The 27,129-nt window shown below is 38.4% G+C and overlaps 1 protein-coding gene across 1 annotated transcript in view; it reads right to left on the bottom strand.

Moving 5' to 3' along the window:
* Positions 1–474: 474 nt before the first annotated feature.
* Positions 475–27,129, bottom strand: part of LOC126149209 (uncharacterized) — a 209,202-nt gene continuing 182,547 nt past the window's right edge. Inside the window, exons 5-6 of the mRNA XM_049915801.1 lie at positions 21,840–21,981; positions 475–991 (exon numbers count right to left, since the gene is read on the bottom strand). Of these exons, the coding sequence (XP_049771758.1) occupies positions 831–991; positions 21,840–21,981 (303 nt within the window). The 3' untranslated portion in view covers positions 475–830. The remainder of the gene's footprint in view (positions 992–21,839; positions 21,982–27,129) is intronic.

Here is a 27,129-nt window from a genome sequence, read left to right as displayed (position 1 = left end):
AGTGAGCATCATAGGAAATAAAATGGTGGCAACAACATATTTTTGGGAAAAAGTGGATTTACTGTGGTTTGCTTCTGGATGCTTCATTTGTAAGTGTGCAGAAGCAATATAGGTACCCTGCATTACTGACTTTGGCTAGATTCTATTTAGGATTCCTTGTCACTGATTTCTGTCGACTGCTTAAATTGTTTTCGTATCTGAGAATCGAGTGTGGGGTATGATATAAGAAATGCCCATGTTACCATCGAGGTTTCATGCCAAAATGGCTTTTATACAGCAATTCAACATAACCAAGAGTTCAGAAGAAGGGTTTTAAAAACTAAGAAATTTATTGTACTTTCCATGTGTTTGTCTGGAACTCAGAACTTCTATGTAGTGAAAACTGATGTGTCTTCATACGTGTATGAGATGTAATATCATGCTTTTGCTAACACTAAAAGGAAAATAATGCAATACTGAGAAAAGACAAAGATCCTTTCTTAAATAGGTATTTTACAATACATTTATTAATGACATAAGAGGGCTCTTCACCACCTGTTTACATTAATACATTATTTTGAACTAAGAGATCAGTTTTAATTAATTTCAAATCATAAGCTATTCTAAACATAATGCTTTATCTAACAACATATTACCAAAAATTTATGGTTTCAAAAAACAAAAATACAAAGTTAATTTGAAAGTGTTGAAAGCCTAAACAAGGAGAAAGAAAAAATGAATTTATTTTTCATTGGCAATAAATGGAACATAGTAAAATGGCTGTATAACAAAATGTAGATATGTTTAAGTAGGTGAAACCCTGTGGCATTTTTTGACTGAGTGTCAGCAGTTCATACTTCTGAGGGCTTGAGCAAAGGTTCTGGATAACCAAAATTGGCTGATGTAACACATGTAGCTTCAGGGGTTATCACTGTAGTGGCTGAGCACGGAGCATTGCTGGCCTCAACAAGTTGACGGTAGTAGCTGAACACGACCATCCACTGACAGAAACCTGTAAATTTTTATATACTTTTAAGAAAAATTGCTAAATGCATTCTACACAATTATACAGAACTAAATGTTGCAACTAAAAGAGTCGGTGGAAAAATGTGCTAACTCATGAGAGCATAGTTTTGAGTTTTTGTATGTTATATGTTTGGTTAAATCTCTAAATTGTAAATCAAGGTGGATCTATTTGTAATTTTTTCTACAAATTGTCACACTATTTGGTTACATATGTAATCTCTTAAATGGGTAAAAACATTCTTAGTAATAATGCTAAGAGCCTTAAAATAGTGACAAAGTCACAAAGTTTGATTTTCTGTATGATAAGTTAATGCATAAAGTGGTTTCAAACTATTGTGATCATATTCTTTTGCATCAGAAAACAGAATACTGGTGAGTGAAAACTTGTCCCACAAATAAACTATACTTCGATATTCATAAAACACTCAAGGCAGAAATTTTGGGTTATTTAAAGCATAGTCACGAAATTAATAAAGCAATTTTGAATCTTCATTTTCTTCTTTATTCACTTGCAGCCTTTTAAAATAAGAATAATTTACATGTGGTAACTGTTTTACAACTCTTTTTTTTCTTAATAGGGTAGAGTTAGGCCAACACCCATCATTTAAACTGTCAACCCTGAACAAAGACTTTGAAATTTTGGACATTTGGATCAAATTGGATTATTTTGCTGGACATATACAGTCCATCCATGAAAAATGGGCCAATAAAGAAGTGTGGAAAATGTATGTACAGGAGAGTTTCTAACTGTTCTTGCCACTGTCTGTTTTAATAAACAACAGGCAATAACTATCTATGCACCAGCCCTCATTTATGTTTGAGTAGGTGAAACACTGTGGAATTTTTTGACTGAGTGTCAGCAGTTCATACTTCTGAGGGCTTTATACGCAATGGATACCCCCCCCCCCCCCCACCCCTCCCCCAGGACACCCTTTGATCTCCTCAAAACTAGGAAAAATCTGGGGAAATCCGGTATGGCAGCCCTAGATTAGGTCTATCATATTCTTTTCCTAACTCCAAGATAGTAGGAATTGGCTCTACTTCTTTTTTGTAATGAAACATTTAAAAAGTCTTCGTCCACTTGATGTTTCATTGGCACAGGAATAATGTATTCTCATTTAAGGCAAACATCATGTTTGAAGTTAATGGCTTGGCCATCATCAGAGTTTTTCTTTGTTGCACTCTGCTTTATTTCCTGTTGTTGCAATGTAAAGTGAAACAGTGACTGAAACAACCTTACAGGCATTTATAGGTAAATATTCATTGCATTTGTATGTTTTCAACACTAAAGAATTCCTCAAAAATTTAACAAATGCAGTGTCTAAAACTTTAAGAGATTAGACTGGTGCCAATATAATGCTGTAAGCTAAACTTGTGGTATCTTCACATCAGATGTATTCCCTGGTGCACAATCAGGATATGTATCACTGTCAGATATCAATTGTGAAATGAGTAATAAATTGAACACTGTAGTCAATAACACCCTTGTCCAGCATCTATATGTCCACTGTACTCGGTTACAAGATTTTGATGTCACTGCCATATTCATACTGTGGGGTGGCACTGTTTTCATCCAAAGAAAAGAACATAAATATGGTAATGCAAAAAAGGTATGGCCAACAAATGCTTTCTAGTACTTCAAATGAAAACTTCAGGTTGCCAGCATGTAGTGCAGTTGAAACCAAAACAGATAGCATGATCAGCCTAATTTTCATTTAACTGAGGCTTAGCACTTTCTTCCACTGATCACTTCAATTAGAAGTGCACAGATTGGGTGGGGGGTCAAAGAAAACATTTAAATTTATTAAAAACTATGACTCCAAAATCAGGCCCACTAATTCAATAATCCTCGTAGATTTACAGTGGTTACAGCACTAGCACTGTAACAAACTGATATTGAACAGCAGTAGCTGATAAAGGCAAGCAAGTAACTGAGAAACACTCTGACCTCTATGAAGGATATTAATATTTAAAATGTCCACAAAGGCACACTAATCAAATGTGTATCTTTCTAAACCATTGAGAAACAGGCAACAGAACACTGACATCAAATGAAAATACTGATGTTTGTTTAAAGGCATGCAGAGAGATGCTAGGATACAATAGAAATATGCTGCACATGACTGACATATTCACATGTAGGTCAGTTGCCACAGTATCAGTTGGTGAGGGTTCATGCTGATTGCCATTTTCCTTCAAGATCACGCAGCCAACTGTTGCCTTTTGTCGAGTTTACATACACATGTCACATAGCTACATCATAATAACACCATAACAGCATCACTGATAAATAAAGCAAGAAATTGGGAAATATATCCTCTGCATAATAATAATAATAATAATAATAATAATAACAATAGTATTTAAAATGATGTATTGGTCAGTTTGTTGGTGTGAGTCAGAAGAACAAAGTGTGAAAAATGAAGTATCCATTGTCAATGTAAAAAATCTGAAACTAATTTTAAAATCTTATGTGTGCAACTATACTTCTTTGGCAGTTTTCAAAGCTAAATTACAAAGTATTTAGCAAACACAGTTCTGTTAGTGCTCAAGTTCCTTTCTCCTTTGAAGAAGGGTGAAGTAGAATTTGTAAACAAAGTGTATAGCATTTACTGATAAGTAGAAAATTGCAACTTTCACAAAACGGCAAACATAATTTTTTTACAAAAATCTTCCTGCACATCTTACATAGTAATTAAATTCTCTCTCTCTCTCTCTCTCTCTCTCTCTCTCTCTGTGCGTGTGTGGGGGCGGGGGGGGTGGGGTGGGGGGGGGGGGGGGGGAGGGGGGAAGTGTATGTGTGAGCACCATCAAAGGTGGAAAAGCAAATCTGGTTTCCCATTCCCAAAAGAGCTTTACTACCTGAAATGTGCAATTCATTATTTTTCAAAGGAAGGATAATGCAGTTTACTATCTATGATGATACTAAAGTCATTAGAGAATATTTGCTATAAATGGAATAATTTTGACTTCTCAAACATACTGTGCTCAAAACATTTTGAGTCAAAATTTTACCAAATGATAGAAATTCATAAACTGAGTATTTTTGAGATAAGAAGCCAACTGTTAGAAATCAAAATTTCAGGTGAAGTGGCAACACCAGCTAGGCCATCCAAACCACACCTGGAGTAGTCAACATGCTATGGAAAGACATGCTATAACACAACTCTGTGGCCTACCAAAATTTTTCCTTGCAGTGTCACTTTTTCATGTATTTTTCGATGAATCAGATGTTATAAATAAGTGCACTAATGTTTGTATGAAGATGTGAATGTTTCCTCATTGTAAAGGTAAGTAAATGTTTGTTGTAAGCTAGTGTAAGTAGACTTGCTGGCTGCTCAGACAGGGTGATAAGATATTGTCAAAGTGTATAGTGAACAGGTAGTTGCATTATCACTGGGTGTGCAAGCATACCAACAATTCGGTGGAATGCAAAGTAGAATGTAGGAGAGTGTTGAGAGAGAGACAGACAAGTCGAGTCACACAGCGTCTCTTTTGTTGAGAAATGGTCATAATGCAGTGGTGCTAAAGTATATAATGGCTCAGCAAATAATTTTATTGTTGACAGGCAAAGTATATGGCCTTAAAGGGGCACAGTAAAATTACAAGACGATGCAAATCAACCTGAAGAGTACTGTGGGCCCAGTTTAATTTGTTATGGAGCTACAAGAAAACAAGCCTGTGCCATACATGCCAACGAACAACGCCTTTCATTGCACCAACATCATCTCAAAGTGATGTAAGATCCAACTAAATATTTAGTCAGACTTTTATACAGCTAGCCAGTTTTGTAGTTCATTTTTGCGTGAATGATGCCGACTTATACTAATGTGCTGACCTTCAATTTCACCCAAGGAAAAATACCTAAGAAGAATCCACCCTATCCATTATTGATGATCTGAGAGAGTCCTGATGATTGAGAAACTATTGCAGTGTTTTATGAAAGAAATAATAGTAATTAAAATTTCAATAATTTTCAAGACTGCAATTAACAGAAGTGCTCAACTCTTGAAAATAGTAATTTCAAAGACAGTACTTAACAGAGCAAGATTCAGCAAAAGATATTTTTTGATAATTTTTCAATTTTATGCAACTGCAGTCAGTCAGAAATATTAGTTAATATCTTGAGCAAATAACAGTAGTAATTGCACAAAGTAATTAGCAGTAATTGTTAATGACTAGTAATAAAAGTTGAAGTTGCATGAAACCAAGAAAATCAAATCAAGAACTGTGCCATTCTTTTACAACCGAAATTTTGACATTGCAAATTACATAACTGTAACTCACAGGAAATTGATGCTATATCATTACAATAATTTTCAAGCTAATAGGCAGCATTCAGTAAAAAATAAAGATAAATAACTTTTTGAGTAACATTAAAGACAGTAAGCATTACAGTGAGTGATGTCACAAGATTTTTGCATTTACATAACTGTCTACTACTAATGACATTTTGTTGGTCTTTGATTCTTACTGATTGATTTCCATCAGTTGCCACTTAACTGAAAGGTATTTGTTGACTGTGACACATCCATTTGAAATTACGTCAGAACAGTATGTGTGGATTTTGTGCTGCTTTCACCTTGCAACAAAACCAAGCATTGTGATGTAATTTTCTCAGTTTTAAAAGACAGGAATTTTGCTCATGTAGTGATGTGGCAACTGTTAATTTTCATTGATTCAGTACTTAAATTTATAACATTTTAAAAATTTAACTAATCATTGTAATTCCATTCAGCCCAACTTTATATTCAATTACTTTAATCGAGTTTATCTTTCTTGTCACATTGCTACAAATACCGAGCACTAGTAATTAGGTTATAACATTACATGGATTTCATTTATTCTTCAGAGTAGATGCCTTTTTCCGTATAACAGGGAAACTGATGCAACTGATGCAACAAACTACTGACCAATATCCTTGCTAAGATGTTTTTCAAAGGTCCTTGAGAAACTGGTTCCGTAGAATTGTTAATCATCTGAACAGCCACAACACTCTCAGTCAATGACAGTTTGGTTTCCAGCAAGGCCTATCAATTGATGATGCTATTTTCTCTTTCACCGATCAAATTCTTGAATCTCTTAACAGAAAATTGGCACCAGTTGGAACCCTATGCGACATATCCAAAGCTTTTGAGTGTACCAACCATGAAATTCCACTAAATAAAGCAGACTATTATGGGTTAAGTGGAATAATGAGGACAGGGATTACATCCTACCTCACAGATAGGAAACAAAGGGTAATAATTACTGACAATAATGGAATCCCAGCTCTGTCCAAGTGGGGCACAGTTAAGACTGGAGTGCCTCAAGGCTCGGTACTGAGACCTTCACTGTTTCTTATATTTATAAATTACATCCCACACAGCACCATGTCAGCGACCAAGTTCACCCTATTCGCTGATGATACTTCTCTTCTAGTTGATCAAGTAACAGGGAACAACCGAGAAACACACGCGAACAATGCACTTGATGACATTCTGAAATTATTTAACTCTAATGGACTCTTTCTGAATATAAAAAAACCTCATTATGTACCATTTCATATGGCACATAAGGAACCAGGGGATGGATATAAATATAGAATGTAATGGACAAAAAATAAAGCAAGTCGACTCAGCTAAGTTCCTGGATGTGTACATAGACTGCAAACTAAATTGGTCCAAGCATATCCTAGATCTATAAAAAAAAGGCTGCTTTCTGCAACATTTGCCTTACGCATAATTGCATCAACCACACATAAGGAGACCATATGAGCTGCTTACTTCAGATATTTCCATGCATTTTTGTCCTACAGAATCATCTTTTGGGACACCAGACCTAGACAAAAAAAGTTTTTATTGCTCAGAAGAGAGCTATACATATCATGAGTGGTGAGCAACCAAGGCACCCATGCAGGAATCTGTTTTGGAAACTCTAGGTATTTACAATGATAACTCAGTACACATAAGGAGACCATAAGAGCTGCTTACTTCGGATATTTCGATGCATTTTTGTCTTACGGAATCATCTTTTGGGACAACCAGCCCTTGGCAAAAAAAGTTTTTCTTGCTCAGAAGAGAGCAATACGTATCATGAGTGGTGAGCAACCAAGGCACTCTTGCAGGAGTCTGTTTTGGAAACTACAGATATTTACAATGACATTTTTGGGTATAGGAGCAAGTTTTTATTATACAACCGAGTTAGCCATGCAATGTAAGCATAAATGTAAACTACTTGTTGCTGTATTGTTGTATTGTTCCTCAAATACTTTGATATTGTTAATCTTAAAGTGTACACATAAGTGTTAATTCTGATGTATGTAATATGTTTTTATTTCTTCTAATGTCCCATGTTGTTACTATGAGTCTTGTCATGAATTAACCACATTGTGTGCTGCTGTGTTGTTAACACTGTAAAAATACTGACTCGTTCCATATCCTTGCAACTCCATTGCTATCAGGATCTACAGGACTTGCAATAAAATAATAATAAGAATAATAATAATAATATAATATGTGTAAGTATTTGTGTATCTTACCTCACATTCAATTTAATGATTAAAAGGTTTGTCATCTTTGCACTTTTAATGAGTAAGTTATTATTTATGTGAAACTACACTACAGAAGACTGCACATAAACAGTGTGTTTGCCATCTTTTGCTACTTTTGTTTAAAACAAGTGCTTCACTGATAACATATAGGTTGTGTGTATACTTTTTATTATTTTTATGTAACTTATCTTGTTTTACAAACATGCATAAGTACTTTCTTTTCCTCTAAGTAAATCTGTGATAAAACAAAGCAGCAATTATATATAACACATCAAACAATGGAAAATCCACGACGGAATGTAACAATATTGTGAAAAGGAAAGTTGCTACTCACCATGTAGTGGAGATACTGAGTCAGCAATAGCCACAACAAAGTGACAATCTTTTTGTTGCGCCCATCTGTGACTTAGCATCTCCGCTATATGGTGAGTAGCAACTTTCCTTTTCACAATATTGATACAATACACCCAGATTTTTGAGATATAAAACTGATGTTTGTGTTGGTGCAATATGTGTAAGTGATAAGATTGCCTTTGTCATAAGTATTTTGCTTCACTGTGTGATAGATCCTTGTAAAGTTTTAATGGTAGCTAAAGCAATGGTTCACACTTCTACATGGGATATTAGTGCAATTAGTGTATAATTATTAAGTTAAAAACACAATGATGATATCTGATATTAGAATAGCTATTAGGATGTCATCCACACACAGAAATTACTTATACCACTGTAACAATTAATTAATAATCAATGAATTTCTATGCTTAATTTTTTGAATGTTAATTTCATGTTAAATTTCATTTCTCAATTAATTTAGTATCAAAGTTTTGATTTTGGTGGAGATATGTACCTTTGCATGTTTTGGATGTAAAGTAATCACTGACACTGACAGTTATTAGTAGCAGACTTGGCAAGTCGAGAGTAATTTGTGTATGACTGCAGTGAGCCATGGGAAGGATCATAAAAAAATGATTTTCATTTTTGATTTACTGTCACACAGTATTAGCTATGAATATATATTTTGAAATGTTTGTATGATGAAGAATAACAATATAAGGAAAAGAATTGGCATTTCGATCCAAGCTGTCGTAGACGGTGGTCACGTGTGCATGAGGAGTGCTTGCTTGCTTGTGTGATGAATATGTGTGTGTGTCTGTGTGTCTTCTTTTCTGAAGAAGGCTTTGGCCAAACACTAAATGTGTAACAGTTTTTTGTTGTGCCTGTCTGTAAGTCAATGCGTCATCTCTATGGTGAGCAGCAATGTATCCTTTTCCTTATGTAGTTGATATTCCTCCTTGTAGTTCCCACTGCATGATGAAGAGTTGACTGATGTTAAAAAAATAAAGTTTAAACTGAATTGAGTTATGTAATTTCGTAATGGAAGAAACCTCTTCATAATAGTAAACATAACCCAGAAAAGCAGTGAAGGGATATTTAATAGCCAACATAGTTCACCAAACAGCAGAGGTGTCAAATTTAGTGACCAAGATATCAACATCAGCTCACTAACGTGCACCTCAAACCACTGTAGCATGATTTCAGCCTTCTGACATGGGTTACCGTGCTGGAAGATGCCGTAGCATGAAAGGATGCAGGTGGACCCAATAATGCTATCATAATCCACAGCTATAACTGTGCCTTTGATTACTATCACGTGTCATTACTATGCCATGAAAGCGCAGGTGAATTTCACACACAGCATGATACTGCCTGCATCAGGCTGTGACAGTGGCACAGTGCATGTTTTGAGCAGCTGTTCACCAAGCTAATGGCGTATCCAGACACACATGATTTTAAAACTGGGGCAGCCACAACTAAAATAATTATACACAACTGACTGACAATTCATGAAGTACAATAGGTTTTTAAATGCAGGTATGAATGTTTAAAAATATAAAACTGAATGAAAAGTCTAATAGTCCACTGTAGTTGTATTTATTTAAGTCAATTAGAAACCCACACAACCGGTTTCACTACTTTTAAGCTGCATGTTCTGGTGTACATAAAAGCTGTGTCATATGGTACAGGGAGTTACAGAAAGCCACAGATTAACAGTTGGTGTTGCTAGGGAAAGTTTCCAGCCCTCCTCAATTGATAAAAACCATCATCAATGCTGAATGTCCAGTCTGTGTTAAAATTACGAAATTTACTGGTTAAAATATCTTCCTGTTGGGCTACCATATTTACTCGAATGTAAGCCGCACTTTTTTTCCGGTTTTTGTAATCCAAAAAAACCGCCTGCGGCTAAGAATCAAGTGCAAAGTAAGCGGAAGTTCTGAAAAATGTTGGTAGGTGCCGCCACAACTAACTTCTGCCGTTGAATATATGTAGCGCTACACAGGCATGCTTTGCAGGCACAAAGAAATATACTCGTGCCAAAACCTCTGCGTCAGTAACTAAATTAAAAAAAAAAAAAAAAAAAAAAAAAAAACGTGGAAGACGAGATTTTTTTCTCCGCCCCGAGTTTCGACCACTGCATTTTCATACATTATTCCAACGAAGTAAATACAAATTTCGAATTGTTCATCTTTGAATGTCGCAGCATTTCAATGTACTACGAACATCCGACTGGCAAGACTGTTTGGGATGTTTGTCAATATGGGAAACTCTACGTTCTGAATTTTTTCCTACCTGTGAGAAGAGATTGTTGCTAATAGGAACTTTTATGAATTGTGAATCACATGCAGTATTCTCTTCACCATAAGAATAATACGAATATAAACATTTTGTCATGTAGGGCCTATTCTTTCATGTTTGCAGCTATCTCATTTAAATCCTGTCTGCCTAATAAACTATGAAACTAGAGTGAGACAACAGCAAACGCGGAAGAATACACATCTCATGTCATGTTTATATTAGTATTACCGGTATTCTTATGCCTAATAGTGATACAAGCAGAAATGAAGCACGGCAATTGACTAGATTTTTAAATCTAAGATGACTCTAATTTCTGTGCAGAATGTAATGCACTAAAGAGGCGTCTGCAAAGACTTTCAAACGGAGAAAAATTTTCGCTAAACTCTCGTTCAGAACATCTTCTATCATACGCAGTCTATTATTTGGTTCTTGATCATTATCAAAGAAAGCAGCAGTGTAAGTAACAACAAATAGCAGTCTCTTGCCATTGTTTCACTAAAGAGACGATTCCTCTCTATCATTTTTAAAAAAAAATTGCAAGCGGCGGTACCGTGCACAAAAGCAACCCATGCAGCGAGCGGCGACAGGCCGTAAACACACATTATCAGAAAGCGACAAACAATGCATGGCACAATACAGTAATGCATTTTCAGCTTAGAGTGACGTAAACACCTATAACAAAGAGAACGGCACTTATCAGATCACAGAAAAATACGCAATCAATTCAAACCAGACGAAGCACTTGAAAAAAGAAGGGTACCCGTATAAATACGGATGGAGCGCCTGACGCATAGCAATGGCTACCTGGTAAAGCTTAACTGCTAAGTTTACCACTCGAACCAAAGTACTGTAGCTGTATCGTCATTCATTCAGCCTAAATTATGTCTCATATTATAATGGACCAACTTTGTTTCGATTTGGAGGTGCGGCCTAAAACTTTTCTCTCCCCTTTAATTTCGAGTCTCAAATTTCAGATGCAGCTTGGATTCGGGAAAATTTTTTTCCTTGATTTCGAGTCTCATTTTTCAGGTGCAGCTTAGATTCGAGTGCGCCTTAGATTCGAGTAAATACGGTATCTCGTGCAACTGATATGATGAGGTGACTGTTATGTTTTTGTATCAGGTACAAAATTTGTAACAACCGGTGAAATATCTAGATATGTAACCATACTCATCTTCACATTCCTTGTGCTTTTCCTTTGCTACAATCAAGTCATCTTGCATCTTAAAAAACTGTGATGTAACAATTACAGAAATATGATTGCTGACAACATGATCATAATAGTTTCATTAAGGGCAAGAATATAGGTAGAGGTAGATTTGTAGCTCTCCAGGGCAATGATCAAAGAAGCCTATAAATTTCATCATACTGTGCTTAGCATAGAATATGCATCATAACAGAGTTCAACTAGAGTATATACTACCCCCACATGGATCCTTCACAAACTCATCGTATTTAGTTGTCTGTGCGATCTACATAAATTTTTAGGAACTTAAAGGACATTAAAAACTACAACACTTTTCTGTGATGATCCTACCTTATATGTATTAGAACTATACTGAGTAATAAGGTGTTTAACACCCGTGCACCAACATACCGTGTTGTGAAGAATACATTAACACTTATCAAGCTCCATTCACTTGAAAAGAATAGATGTCAGTAAATATCTGTAATTTCTCATTTTAGGCATTTTGCTAGACTTGTGTGAGGAAGTAATATACGAGGGTAATCCCAAAAGAAAGGTCTCCAATTTTCTTATAAGTACATAGACCTGTTTATTTCTACAATGGTTTACATCAGTTTACAGCTTGAACATTTAGCTATTTTTCGACATAAACACCATTTCTGTCAAAGCAATTTTGTAGATGCTGTGGCACTTTTTGTATGCCCATGTCATTCCAGCTCGCCGTCATGCTGTTCAGAAAGTTATGAACCTCTTCTTTCACCTCATCGTTGGAGCTGAATTGCTTTCTGGCCAAATGTTCTTTTAACCTAGGGAACAGGTGATAGTAACTGGGTGCCAAGTCAGGACTATAGGGTGGCTGGGTGATTATGTTCCACTGAAACTGTTGCAGGAGAGCAACGGTTTGCCGAGTGATGTGCGGGCAAGCATTGTCATGGAGAATGTGTACGCCCTTGCTCAACATTCCTCTTCTCTGGTTCTGAATTGCCCATTTGAGTTTTTTCAGTCTCGCGGTACCTGTCAGCATTAATTGTGGTCTCAGCGATGACACAGGCATACAAAAACTGCCACAGCAGCTACAAAAATGCATCGACAGAAATGGTGATTATGTCGAAAAATAGCTAAATGTTCAAGCTGTAAACTGATGTAAGCCATTGTAGAAATAAACAGGTCTATGTACTTATAAAATATAGGAGACCTTACTTTTGGGATTACCCTCGTATATCGCTGCAATGTACTTTCTGGGCGTTTCCTTTCAACATTATACATACCACCACTAATGTAGCAACAATCACAACTGAGGAAGGAAACTTAGAGACGTATAATGTATTAAAGTGATGCTTATATCACAGCTAGAGATGTATATTGCATCCTTGCACAAGAAACAGAAAAATATACTGAAAAAGAAGAACTATCCTGCACGTTTTTGATGATTACGATCTCACACAGGAATTACTGACTAACAAACGAAGTATTCTGCTGGCAGTCAGTATGATCAGAATGCCTACCACCAGAAAAATACTTTTTTGTTGATGATGATTGTCCATACCAGTAGCAAAAACCTCTGGGAAGGTGAGGCTGCTGCCAGCCATATTTGCAAATGCAACATCACAAAGTAACATGCTGCACAATCTTGGTTCAATTGGTAAATTTTCCAGGATCTGACCCCAGTAAGTTGACTGATGAATCACAAATAGTGTTGGAAGACTGTATCATCAATTTTCACATAGTTTATGACACTCGTTAGATACAATTACTCCACACATTTAAAAGAAGCTCTGCAATGTACCTGAGCAGTGATTGTAGATAAACCTACGGATTAATCAAATTTTCTGGATTTTAGCATTATGAGCTGTATGTGGAATGAAGTAATATGTCACAACTGTATAGGCACTTTTGACAAATAAACCTTGGCTATATATTTGACAGTATTATGGACAAAAATGTCATGGATTGAGAAAAATATGTTTCTCCAGCTTGAATGTAGTACTTATATACAAATGAAAGATGAGTCATGTAGGACATAACACCCCTTTCATTTAGCAAACAGTGACAGTGTTTAAACTCAGAGGAGTGTTCCTGGAGCCATTCTGTAGCAATTCTGTACCTGTGGGGTGTTGCATTGTCCTGCTGGAATTTTCCGAGTCTGTCAGAATGCACAATGAGCATGAATGGATGCAGGTGATAAGGCTGGATGCTTATACACGTCACCTGTCAGAGTCTTATCTAGACATATCAGGGGTCACACATCACTCCAACTGCACACGCCCACACCCAGGCGCGGCTCGTGGTTTCTATACTGGGGAAGGCTGCGGCATTTATCGATCGGAGCCAACATAGACCTCGGGTTACGCTACAGATTAGTCTGACATAAACAACTAAGAATTCAGGGGGAGGGGGTGGGCAGATCACTCTCTACCCATAATTTTACGTACTGTATCATCTATAATCAGGTATTAAATATCATTAGAAGCTAACTTCGAGTTAAAATCTTTGGTTAGTGTTTTTATACGTCATCATTACATTTTCTGACACTTTGCAGCAAATCATATGAAAAGACGCATTTCGGAGAGTCTTTAATGCGGGTCTGGATGCACCAAGTTCTTTCACTTTCATCCTATGGTCGTGTTCCAAGTTTTTACCTATTAAATTGCACACTAAATTCATATTGCGCTTGTTTCACACTCGCGGTATATCGCAGATGTTCACCAGCAAGTAAAACTCACTAAAATCTTGCAAAATCTACTCCGAAAAAGAAACTTGCTGATATCACACGGTATCAACAAAAGCAGTCAGCATCAGCAAGCAAGGAAAGTAAAGTAACGGGACAAATTTCGCGCGCTTTGTCCTCTAACCACTTACGAAACTCTCGCTAGATGGCAGTACTAGTATGTTACTGTAGTGTAGTGCACTCTGGCGGGATATTTGCAAACTTATTCTAAATGTGGATAAAATAGCCAATGGCAGAAACAAAACAACTATGTAAAACATTAGCAAAACAATAATACTAAACGTCGATTAATGACGCATCGAAGCGTAGTAGAGATGTGCAGAGACAGAGATTGGATAGCGAAGTTTCGGCCACTCTACATTCCTTTATTACATAGATAGTGGAACGTGAAAAACGTGTTGTGGTTGGTATGACACCCTTAGGCTGCAAGCTCTGAGCCTTCGGGTCGCCCATAAAGAGCAGTACTATGTAGAAGCCACGCCCCCAAACCGCTACTACATGCAGCTTACGGACGTTCCAAGGCGCAGCCTAAACACTACTAACCGTTCGGAAAACATCCACCGATACAAACAGTTTCGAAAACATTCACCGTCGTTATTTTAATCGGAATGGGAAAATATACGAAATTCGTCCTGATAATTTAAATTATGTAATACGTTCTTGCGAAATTTACTTTAACATATATTTTGGGGCGGATCCGCCTCAGAGCCTTTAATTATGAGCCGCGCCTGCCCACACCTTTACAGTGCCTCCACCAGCCTGAACAGTCCCCTGCTGACATGCAGGGTCCATGGATTCAGGAGGTTGTCTCCATACCCATACACATCCATCCACTTGATACAATCTGAAATGAGACTCGTTTGACCAGGCAACATGTTTCCAGTCATCAACAGTCCAATTTTGATGTTGAAGGCCTCAGGCGAGGAGTAAAGCTTTGTATCATGCAGTCATCAAGGGTACACGAGTGTGCCTTCAGCTCCAAAAGCCCATATCGGTGATGTTTCGTTGAATGGTTCATACGCTGACACTTACTGATGACCCAGCATTCAAATCTGCAGCAATTTGCAGACGGTTCTTGCATGATCTTTTTCCAGCTGCAGCGATGTTGGAGATTTGATGTTTTACCGGATTCCTGATATTCACTGTACACTCGTGAAATGGTCGTACAGAAAAATCCCCGCTTCATTGCTACCTCAGAGATGCAGTGTACCATTGCTCATGCGCCGACTATAACACCACGTTCAAACTCACTTAAATCTTGATAACCTACCATTGTAGCAGCAGTAACTGATCTAACAACTGTGCCACACATATGTTGTCTTATATAGGTGTTGCCGACCACAGCACCGTATTATGCCTGTTTAAATAACTCTGTATTTGAATACGCATCCCTATACCAGTTTTTTTGGAGCTTCAATGTCGAAGTTGTACCAGTGGATTAGTGACTGAGTTGCAATGCAAATATTGAATATAAGTTTTGTGATCAATGAATGCAATGGGATGCTGCAGTACAATGGCTGGCCAGGTCTCTTGATTTGACTCCTCTTGATTACTTTCTATGGGGAGCACTGAAAGATGCAGTCTATGATGAAGGTCCCGAACTATGCCAGAAGATATGTGCCACTGAATTACCATAGTGTGCAAAGGGCATATCATCCAAAGGCCTTCATCTGTTCATCTATCTCTCAAATAGCAATTGCACATATGTCTTGCAGTTGATGGTAAACAATTTGAGCATGTACTTAAGTAAAGTGTAAAACTACGTTTCAGTAAGAAAAGTATTTATTTTGTGGGTGACATGTTGCCAGCCATTCTGAATAAACTGTTTAGTTTACTTAAAGTGTACTCCATCTAATTACAGTTTCAAATAGCATTTATAGACACATTTATCTAACACTGGGTGGTTTACTTTAAGAGCATTCAGGCATCTCCAGTCAAAGACAGATCAGGTATTACTATTATTTTTTTCATATTTAAGAATGTTAATACAGTAGTTTGCTTTTCCCTTTAATAGGGCTGTTTATCATTATGAACTATGAATGACAGACATCTGAGTTTTGTTTTTGACAAGCAAGCAGCAACAGACAGCATTTAAATGAAAAACTGCCTGATGAAACTGTATGTAGTTGTTTCCACAAAATCTGGAAACGTACAACCTCTGAAAGAGTTTTCGTAAGCCCAATCTGACATGCCAGAATCTAGCATATGCCATGGTCCATATACAAAAATTATAAGTGACACTGTACCTATTCATATGGGAAAATGTTTTATCTTAGTAGCATAGGCCTGTCTTCCTGCATATAATCGCAGAGCCCTGCGTGAGAGCTCTGTTTGGAAGTGTTTACATCACAATAGCTAACTCTGGCCACGACTTCCAATTTAATACATTTCTTGGATTCATTTGCGAAGAGTTTCAGCCTCAATATTGACAAGCATTATATCACAGTACTCACCTTTCAAGAGCACTTTTGGGTGCCATTAAAAAAAGTTTATCATTATATTTAAGAAATCATACTTGCTTCCATACCTCAATCAATATAAGAGGTAAGACATTTCACATCAGAAAGTACATGCTCTTTAGTGTAGTATCATTTTCTGATAACTTAATCTCTGTACTTGCAACCATTCATGAAATAAAAAGGGTGTTACATCTTATGTGACACACACACACACACACACACACACACACACACACACACTTGACACATATGAGGCTTCATAATAGCCACAATTGAGAAATGATGAAAGAACAACTTTATTATTAAGATATATTGTAAATAAATCCAACAACTTGTCTGTTTCACTCCCTTTGTTAGAAAAGTTGCAGGACAGGTTCTTTAAAAATCAAAGCAGTCTTCCTGATCTATACACAGTTGCCAATGTTTATGGAGGTCTAAGAAGTAAGCACGGAAATTTTCAACTGCAATGTTTATAAGCTTATTTGTCACAGACCTTTGGTTGTCTGAAATATCTTGATGAAGCTTTCCTTTCAGTCCCATTGACACTTGTGGAAACAAGAAAAAATCTCAATGCAAGAGGTCAGGCGAATATGGCGGATGTGAGATGGCAATAACAGAATGTCTGGCCAGATACTCAGTAACAGATAAAGCAGTATGGGAACTTGCATTGTCATGCACTATGAAACAGTGCTGAAAATGCAATAAGTCAGGGCGGTGATGTTGAATTACATGTCACAAACATTTCAAGACTTCAATGTAAAGAGCTTGTTTCACTGTTTGACCTGGAGGAACACTCATGGTGAACAAATCCTTTACTATCAAAGAATACAATTAATGTTGTCTTTGTTCTTGAAGGACATCGTTTGACTTCACCTTTTTTCGAGGTTGGTGATCCAGACTCTGCCATTTAGCACTTTGATGCTTTGTGTGACAGCCATACTGGTAGCACCAACTTTCATCCCCAGCAATAATCATCGACACAAATGTAGGATCATGTCTGGCCCTATCCAGTAATTCTGCAGAAATTCTTCATCTTTCCCCTTCCTGTTCATCTGTTACCGTGTGAGGGTCGAGTTATGCATTAAGTTTCCATTTCCCTAAATTTTCATTTAAAATGTTGTGGCACACTTTACAATTCAAATCAAGTTCTTCTGATGTCATACACATGGTTACATGATGGTTTTCTTGTAATAATGGACTTGCATGCTCCACATTTGCATCAATATGTGTTGTAGATGGGTGACCAGCTCTGGGATCATCTTGTACTGAATCTCTGCTTTCATAAAACTTTTTGTACAACTCAAAAACATGACTTCTTAAAAGTGCCTCACATGCATATTCTTGCTTAATCATTGTCCACATTTCACTAGAAGATTTCCCAAGCTCAATGCATAACTTAATGCTCACTCATTGCTCACAGTCAGCATTCATTGTGTCACTGTAATTAATGCACCATGAATCCAAACAGTGTTTTGCAAAGCACAGCCCTGCCACCTAGTGAGTTTGTGCGGAAACATGGCCAAGGTCATTTCAGGGATGCACACGTACCAGGTACCATAAAAACATTTTTCCTGAATGAGATTTTCACTCTGCAGTGGAGTGAACTCGGGACCTTTGCCTTTTGCGGGCAAGTGCTCTACCAACTGAGCTACCCAAGCACGACTCACACCCCTTCCTCACAGCTCTAGTTCTGCCAGTACCTCGTCTTCTACCTTCAAAACTTTACAGAAGCTCTCCTGCGAACCTTGCAGAACTAGCACTCCTGAAAGAAAGGATATTGCGAAGACATGGCTTAGCCACAGCCTGGGGATGTTTCCAGAATGAGATTTTCACTCTGCAGCGGAGTGTGGGCTGATATGAAACTTCCTGGCAGATTAAAACTATGTGCTGGACCGAGACTCGAACTCGGGACCTTTGCCTTTCGTGGGCAAGTGCTCTATGAACTGAGCTACCCAAGCACGACTCACACCCCATCAGGTCCCGAGTTCGAGTCTCGATCCGACAAACAGTTTTAATCTGCCAGGAAGTTTCATAGCAGTGCACACTCCACTGCCGAGTGCAAATTTCATTCTGGAAGCATCCCCCAGGCTGTGGCTAAGCCATGTCTCCGCAATATCCTTCCTTTCAGGAGTGCTAGTTCTGCAAGGTTCGCAGGAGAGCTTCTGTGAAGTCTGGAAGGTAGGAGACGAGGTACTGGCAGAACTAAAGCTGTGAGGACGGGGTGTGAGCTGTGCTTGGGTTGCTCAGTTGGTAGAGCACTTGCACATGAAAGGCAAAGGTCCCGAGTTCGAGTCTTGGTCTGGCACACACACACGACCAAACTGTGTGTGTGTGTGTGTGTGTGTGTGATACTGAAATGACGCTAGGTTATGTTCCTGCTTGTATTTTATAAATTCTGTAGGAGGTATTCATTGGGGCTCATATGGTGTTGTGGTCGCAATCAGTGATCAATGCGCTGACTTCAACTCAGATGTGGCAGAGAGACCTCAATGTCATAAGTCACTCCAAAAAATACTTTGTGCAGATGCTTTCCTTGGATGATATTCACAAGATACAGAAAAACAAATGTCACCTTAATATTCCATATTGCGAGACATTTGCGATGATTTGCCTTGGTAAGGTCCATTGTATCAAAGCACAGCAATAAACTGCCCCTCAAGTCTCTGACAGTTTACTGAAGTAGGCTAGACCAATATACACTGCTGAGGGGAGGGGGAATTAGAACACCTGGAAAAATGATATTGATCTTGCCTCGATGATGACATATATGGGGGATGGCATATGTGCTGATAATGGTTTCAGCGTCAGCCAACAGTTAGCATAGCAGCATTATTACCAGAGCGCCATCTGTGTCTACCCATTAATAAGGAATGCTCAAGGTCAGAAGGCTCAGCATGGTGAAAACATGTGAAGCAAGCAGGCAACCATGCCACGGAGATGCACTCACGGTTCCTACAGCCAAACGAGTGATTTTGAGAGGAGTCAAATTGTGGCCTCCTGAGTGGCAGGATGGTCCTTTCGGAGAATTTCTGCATTAGCTGTCTATAACAGTGGTCTAGTGAACATTCCCACAAATGTAGACAAGGTTCTGGATGTCCACACAGCACAGAGCGCCCCCCCCCCCCCCTCCAGGATCATCATATTTTAAGAACAGCAGTGGCAGATCGTACAAAAAATGAAATGATTATACGGCATTGTTGGCCGGGAGACCTCATGCGGTGGGTTCGGCCGCCGGAAGCATGGTGTTTGGCCGCCGGAATTGCAAGTCCTTTTTAGCTGACGCCACTTCGGCGTCAATGATGATGAAAGACACACCACATCCAGTCATCAGAGGCCGAGAAAATCCCTGATCCCACTGGGGATCAAACCTGGGACCCCGTGCGCGGAAAGCAAGAACGCTACCGCAAGACCATGAGCCACGGACGCAGTTCGTACAGCTACCACAGCACAGATAAGAGAGCTTGTGAGACTACACATGACAACAGGAACTCTTGAAAACTGGATATTAGCAGTGGGACTATGGTCACATACGCGGTTAGCCGGTCTTCCACTCACACCACAGCATCAATGTGCACGGGTTGACTGATGCCATCTGCAGATTACTTTGAAGATGGAATGGCACACTGCCTACACGCAAGTGGTGTCTGCATATATGACATAGACCCTGTTAATCACTGTCTCATAAAGTGCTTTCATCCTGGACAGACTGGCCCCACCATAGGCCTTACGGTCTGTGGTGCATTTAAATGTTACAACTTTGGGATTTCTGGAGCTGACACTAACCAGTGTTCGGTATGTACGGAATTTTGTTAGACTCGTCCTTACAACAGGAAGCAGATGTGTTGTTCCAGTGGGCTAGTGCTCACCGCCCACTCTGCCTGTGAAGCTCAGTGTGCTATGCAAAGTACAGCAACTTCCCTGGCCAGCACTATCTCCAATTGAGCAAGTGAGGGATATGATGGTGCGAGATGTGACCCATACGACTCGCCAACCAACAACTCTTACAGAACTATGTGAACATGTCAAGCAGGTGTGGCATAACATATTCCAGGACAGTATTCACCATCTCCACAATCGACTGGATGCCAGAATCAGTGCTTGCATTGCTGCCTGTGGAGACTACATCACTTACTAATAGGGGGTTGCAGCATGCGTAGATACCTGGTACCTCAGAACTGCTTGTGCTATTGATCTGTAAACGTAATCATTTCAAGTACTCCATATGCACATGCTGCAACAATAAATCTTGAGTGAATTGGAAAGCTTTAAAAGGATGTACCAATTTTTTTTTCCAGCAGTGTGTGTGTGTGTGTGTGTGTGTGTGTGTGTGTGTGTGTGTGTGTGTGTGTGTGTGTGTAATATTTTACATGCTAGTTAGAGATACATCCATTCATTATCAAATAACAATAATAATATAATAATAATAGTAATAACAGTAACAATTAGGAAATTTGAGTCAGTCAGGGACAGTATCCATACGATATTGCAGTGTCCGAGTTCCAATGCAAAGTTCCTTCAGCAATGCATGCATCTCTGAAAGAGCAAGCACTTCAGTAACTACAATCATTATGAAAGACATGAAATGTATTCGCAATTACAGATATGGAATACCATCAGCTTATAATGCAATGATGACAATGAAAATTTGTGCCGGTCTGGGATCAAATCCAGATTAGCGATAAGCAGGAAATCTGGATTCGAGTCCCAGTGTGGCACAAATTTTCATTGTTGTCATTCCTTTATACAGCTGATGGTAGTCCATATTCACAACTACGAACACATTTTGCGTCAGTATCCATACGGTCAAAGTGGTTAAGGCAACTGCTCATGAGAAGTGGTAAACAAGGCCCTGTGTGGCTAACTGTCACAATTTCCAATCCATCTTTTCCCTTTCCATCCCTTCCTACATTTTATGTTTACAAACCAAAACAATGGTGCTAGCAACACCTTTTCCACCTTACTCAAAGTATTACTATATATGATCAAATGGAGCACATCCTAAAGCAATACTGAGCTATAATCCCATAATTGGGAAAAATAATGAAATCTGATTTGATATACCTGCATGCCGATGGAATATGGCAGAACAGTCCTAAGTTAATGAGTAAACTTTGATTAATAATAGTTAACTTCTACCCACGTGCTATAGCTGAAACTACACAACCAAACATGAGATTGAAAGCACATGATATTTAATTTACAATACCACTTCAATTTTGTCTGAATTGTCTCTAAAAACATATAATTATCATACAGGGCATTAACAAGCATATTGTGAGGTAGTGTACTCACGGATTTGTATAGCAAGTCCCGTACACACAAACAGGGTTGTTGATCCTTCACCTGTGACACCATAGGCAATCAAACTAATGATGACCACTATCATTCCCACAAACACAACTCCAATCCAAGGCGCAAGCAGTTGACGTACTTGCTGCAACAGAATTGTTAAAAAATGCAAGTATTATTATTACAAATAATATTTAGAAGAAGACTGAAAAAAGCTATTGTAAGATCCTGTTTTTACACTTTTCAGCGGAAAGACCCAAAAAAGTGAAAATGCAGGAAAGTGTAAAATACTGGGAGGCATAGGAAACACAACAAGCAAAAATGAATAAATTACTATTACTGCCATTCTGTTTATGTTTTTCAATATGAAATTAAAACAATTTAAATTTTGGCTAATAAAAAAAATCTGAAATAATTAATTGATTTTGTTTCTTCTTAACAGCATGTAGCTCAACTTCTCTCTTCACGGTATACAAAGCATCAACCACAAAGACAGTGGCCAAGTGATGACACACACACAAACATGCATGCATGCATATTTCCCTCTTCATTCTGATTGTGTCCGGTAGTGTAAATAAAACATGGCAGCAAAAGTTTTTTGTGAAACCACATTAGAAAGATATTTGTGTTATAATGTGAGACTTATTATTGATAATCATTATAAAATTACAGTAATTAAAACTAGAAACACAATATTGGTTAAAACACTTAAGTTGGTAGTCTTTGTAAAGAGAGAACAATAGGCATGAAATGACAGCTTGTTGCTAATGAGGAGGTCACTCGGCTCAGGGACATCCTGAGTGAGAAAGAGGGTGGAAATTGTTGTCTTGTTATGAAGCATCTTGAGGAGAAATGTTTATGTCTGACATCAGGTCATACCAACCAGAGGACTGCGCACTTAGTACGAATTAGAATATTTGATGCAGAAGTAAAAACAATTTGTGAAAGCCCAGTATAGAGACAGCTGTCTTCAAAAGTGGTGTTTATTTGTGTAAATGACTGTAAATTAAATTAAAGCTGTTGCAGTACAAACCAATTAGCAGAAGGAAGGTTGTTGCTGGATATCACTAAGGCAGGGACTCAGCATACCTTCCCATCCTTCCAAAAACTGCAAACCTATAATACAGGCTGCTATAACCCAACAAACTAACAATGAAAATCTCGCTTACTGCACTAATTCTACATTACATGGTCAATAACTCTGCAAATAGTCTGCATTTTCTGCTTTATTCAAAGGCTGACTTTGAGCAGGAATATGATGCACTTTTAGCCAAAATCTGTATAAAAATGAATGTTTAAGTTTGTGATGTCAAAGAAAACTTAAAATGCAGGAAATGTTGTAACACACAGTTGTTAATGATAGGAAAGCATTGTATTGAGATGACAGTACTTCTGTTGGAACCGACAAAAATGAAAGTCAAAAGTGGGTAAATGTAAAATGCAGAAATGTAAAAATGGGGTTTTACTTAATTCATAGTTGCAAACATGAATAACGACCAGCTGTAGAGAGGAATCATGACAATGAAAACTTGTGCCAGACCAGGAATTGAACATGAATTTCCCACTTTATGTGAACAGTTCACTTAACGGATCTGGCTATCCATGCACGACTCACGGCCAGACCCAAACTTCCACATGAAACTGTTCCCATGACACAACCTATACTTGTAAACACATTATGCAGTTCCTGTACAGAGGTGTTGTTGTTGTGGTCTTCAGTCCTGAGACTAGTTTGATGCAGTTCTCCATGCAACTCTATCCTGTGCTAGCTTCTTCATCTCCCAGTACCTACTGCAACCTACATCCTTCTGAATCTGCTTAGTGTATTCATCTCTTGGTCTCCCTCTACGATTTTTACCCTCCACGCTGCCCTCCAATGCTAAATTGGTGATCCCTTGATGCCTCAGAACATGTCCTACCAACCGATCCCTTCTTCTGGTCAAGTTGTGCCACAAACTTCTCTTCTCCCCAATCCTATTCAATACCTCCTCATTAGTTATGTGATCTACCCATCTAATCTTCAGCATTCTTTCGTAGCACCACATTTCGAAAGCTTCTATTCTCTTCTTGTCCAAACTATTTACCGTCCATGTTTCACTTCCATACATGGCTACACTCCATACAAATACTTTCAGAAACGACTTCCTGACACTTAAATTTATACTGGATGTTAACAAATTTCTCTTCTTCAGAAACGCTTTCCTTGCCATTGCCAGTCTACATTTTATATCTTCTCTACTTCGAACATCATCAGTTATTTTGCTCCCCAAATAGCAAAACTCCTTTACTACTTTAAGTGTCTCATTTCCTAATCTAATTTCCTAGCATAACCTGACTTAATTCGACTACATTCCATTATCCTTGTTTTGCTTTTGTTGATGTTCATCTTATATCCTCCTTTCAAGACACTGTCCATTCCGTTCAACTGCTCTTCCAAGTCCTTTGATGTCTCTGACAGAATTACAATGTCATCGGCAAACCTCAAAGTTTTTATTTCTTCTCCATGGATTTTAATACCTACTCCGAATTTTTCTTTTGTTTCCTTTACTGCTTGCTCAATATACAGATTGAATAACATCAGAGAGAAGCTACAACCCTGACTCACTCCCTTCCCAACCACTGCTTCCCTTTCATGTCCCTCGACTCTTATAACTGCCATCTGGTTTCTGTACAAATTATAAATAGCCTTTTGCTCCCTGTATTTTACCCCTGCCACCTTTAGAATTCGAAAGAGAGTATTCCGGCCAACATTGTCAAAAGCTTTCTCTAAGTCTACAAATGCTAGAAACGTAGGTTTGCCTTTCCTTAATCTTTCTTCTAAGATAAGTCGTAAGGTCAGTATTGCCTCACGTGTTCCAATATTTCTACGGAATCCAAACCGATGTTCCCCGAGGTCGGCTTCTACTAGTTTTTCAGTTTCGTCTGTAAAGAATTCGTGTTAGTATTTTGCAGTTGTGACTTATTCAACTGATAGTTCAGTAATTTTCACATCTGTCAACACCTGCTTTCTTTGGGATTGTAATTATTATATTCTTCTTGAAGTCGGAGGGTATTTCGCCTGTCTCACACATCTTGCTCACCAGATGGTAGATTTTTGTCAGGACTGGCTCTCCCAAGGCCGTCAGTAGTTCTAATGGAATGTTGTCTACTTCCGGGGCCTTGTTTCGACTCAGGTCTTTCAGTTCCCTGTCAAACACTTCACGCAGTATCGTATCTCCCATTTCATCTTCATCTACATCCTCTTCCATTTCCATAACATTGTCCTCAAGTACATCACCCTCGTATAGCCCCTCTATATACTCCTTCCACCTTTCTGCTTTCCCTTCTTTGCTTAGAACTGGGTTTCCATCTGAGCTCTTGATATTCATACAAGTAGTTCTCTTCTCTCCGAAGGTCTCTTTAATTTTCCTGTAGGCAGTATCTATCTTACCCCTAGTGAGATAAGCCTCTATATCCTTACATTTGTCCTCTAGCCATTCCTGCTTAGCCGTTTTGCACTTCCTGTCAATCTCATTTTTGAAACGTTTGTATTCCTTTTTGCATGCTTCATTTTTATATTTTCTCCTTTCATCAATTAAATTCAATATTTCTTCTGTTACCCAAGGATTTCTACTGGCCCTTGCCTTTTTACCTACTTGATCCCCAGCTGCCTTCACTACGTCATCCCTCAAAGCTACCCATTCTTCTTCTACTGTATTTCTTTCCCCCATTCCTGTCAATTGTTCTCTTATGCTCTCCCTGAAACTCTGTACAACCTCTGGTTCTTTCAGTTTATCCAGGTCCCATCTCCTTAAGTTCCCACCTTCTTGCAGTTTCTTCAGTTTTAATCTACAGGTCATAACCAATAGATTGTGGTCAGAGTCCACATCTGCCCCTGGAAATGTCTTATAATTTAAAACCTGGTTCCTAAATCTCTGTCTTACCATTATATAATCTATCTGATACCTTTTAGTATCTCCAGGGTTCTTCCACGTATACAACCTTCTCTCGTGATTCTTGAACCAAGTGTTAGCTATGATTAAGTTATGCTCAGTACAAAATTCTACCAGACGGCTTCCTCTTTCATTTCTTACCCCCAATCCATATTCACTTACTATGTTTCCTTCTCTCCCCTTTTCCTACTCTTGAATTCCAGTCACTCATGACTATTAAATTTTCGTCTCCCTTCACTACCTGAATAATTTCTTTTATCTCATACATTTCATCAATTTCTTCGTCATCTGCAGAGCTAGTTGGCATATAAACGTGTACTACTGTAGTAGGCATGGGCTTCGTGTCTACCTTGGCCACAATAATGTGTTCACTATGCTGTTTGTAGTAGCTTACCCGCACTCCTATTTTTTTATTCATTATTAAACCTACTCCTGCATTACCCCTATTTGATTTTGTATTTATAATACTGTATTCACCTGACCAAAAGTCTTGTTCCTCCTGCCACCGAACTTCACTAATTCCCACTATATCCAACTTTAACCTATCAATTTCCCTTTTTAAATTTTCTAACCTACCTGCCTGATTAAGGGATCTGACATTCCACGCTCCGATCCGTAGAGCGCCAGTTTTCTTTCTCCTGATAACGACATCCTCCTGAGTAGTCTCCGCCCGGAGATCCTAATGGGGGACTATTTTACCTCCAGAATATTTTACCCAAGAGGACGCCATCATCATTTAACTATACAGTAAAGCTGTACAGAGGATAAAAATTTAATTTAAAGTCACTGGCTAGTACTGGCTGATGAATACAGTGTTGCAGTGCCATGTTGTTAACAAGGACAATTCAATGCTCCACTGGACATGCGTGCAAGTCCTACAAAACAGGCACTGCGGCAACTAGAAATATGTGAAATGTATTTGCAGTTATGAATGCAAACAACCATCAGCTGTATAGGGGAATGATGACAATGAGAATTTTTGCCAGACCAGGACTATATGGCTAGACCAGGACTCAAACCCAGATTTCCTGCTTTACATGAGGAGTCATCTTAACTGCTTTGGGTATCCAAGTACAACTTATGGCTAGACCCAAACTTCCATATGTCACTGTTCCTGCAGCACAACTTATACTCATACACACATTATGTAATTCTTGCACAGGGGAGGACATTTTGATTCGAAGTCGCTGCCTGGTATCGGCAGATAATTATGATACTGCAGTGCCACTGTTGTTAAGAAGTACAATGCATTGTTCCTTTGGACACGCATGCACTAAGAAGAATGATGCAGTTTTCCTTCGGACATGTATACATGTCCAAAGGAACACTGCATTGTTCTTCTTAACAACACAAGCACTGCA

The sequence above is a fragment of the Schistocerca cancellata genome, chromosome 2 (assembly GCF_023864275.1).
Source record: "Schistocerca cancellata isolate TAMUIC-IGC-003103 chromosome 2, iqSchCanc2.1, whole genome shotgun sequence".
Classification (NCBI taxonomy): domain Eukaryota; kingdom Metazoa; phylum Arthropoda; class Insecta; order Orthoptera; family Acrididae; genus Schistocerca; species Schistocerca cancellata.
This window is presented reverse-complemented; position numbering and strand designations above follow the sequence as displayed.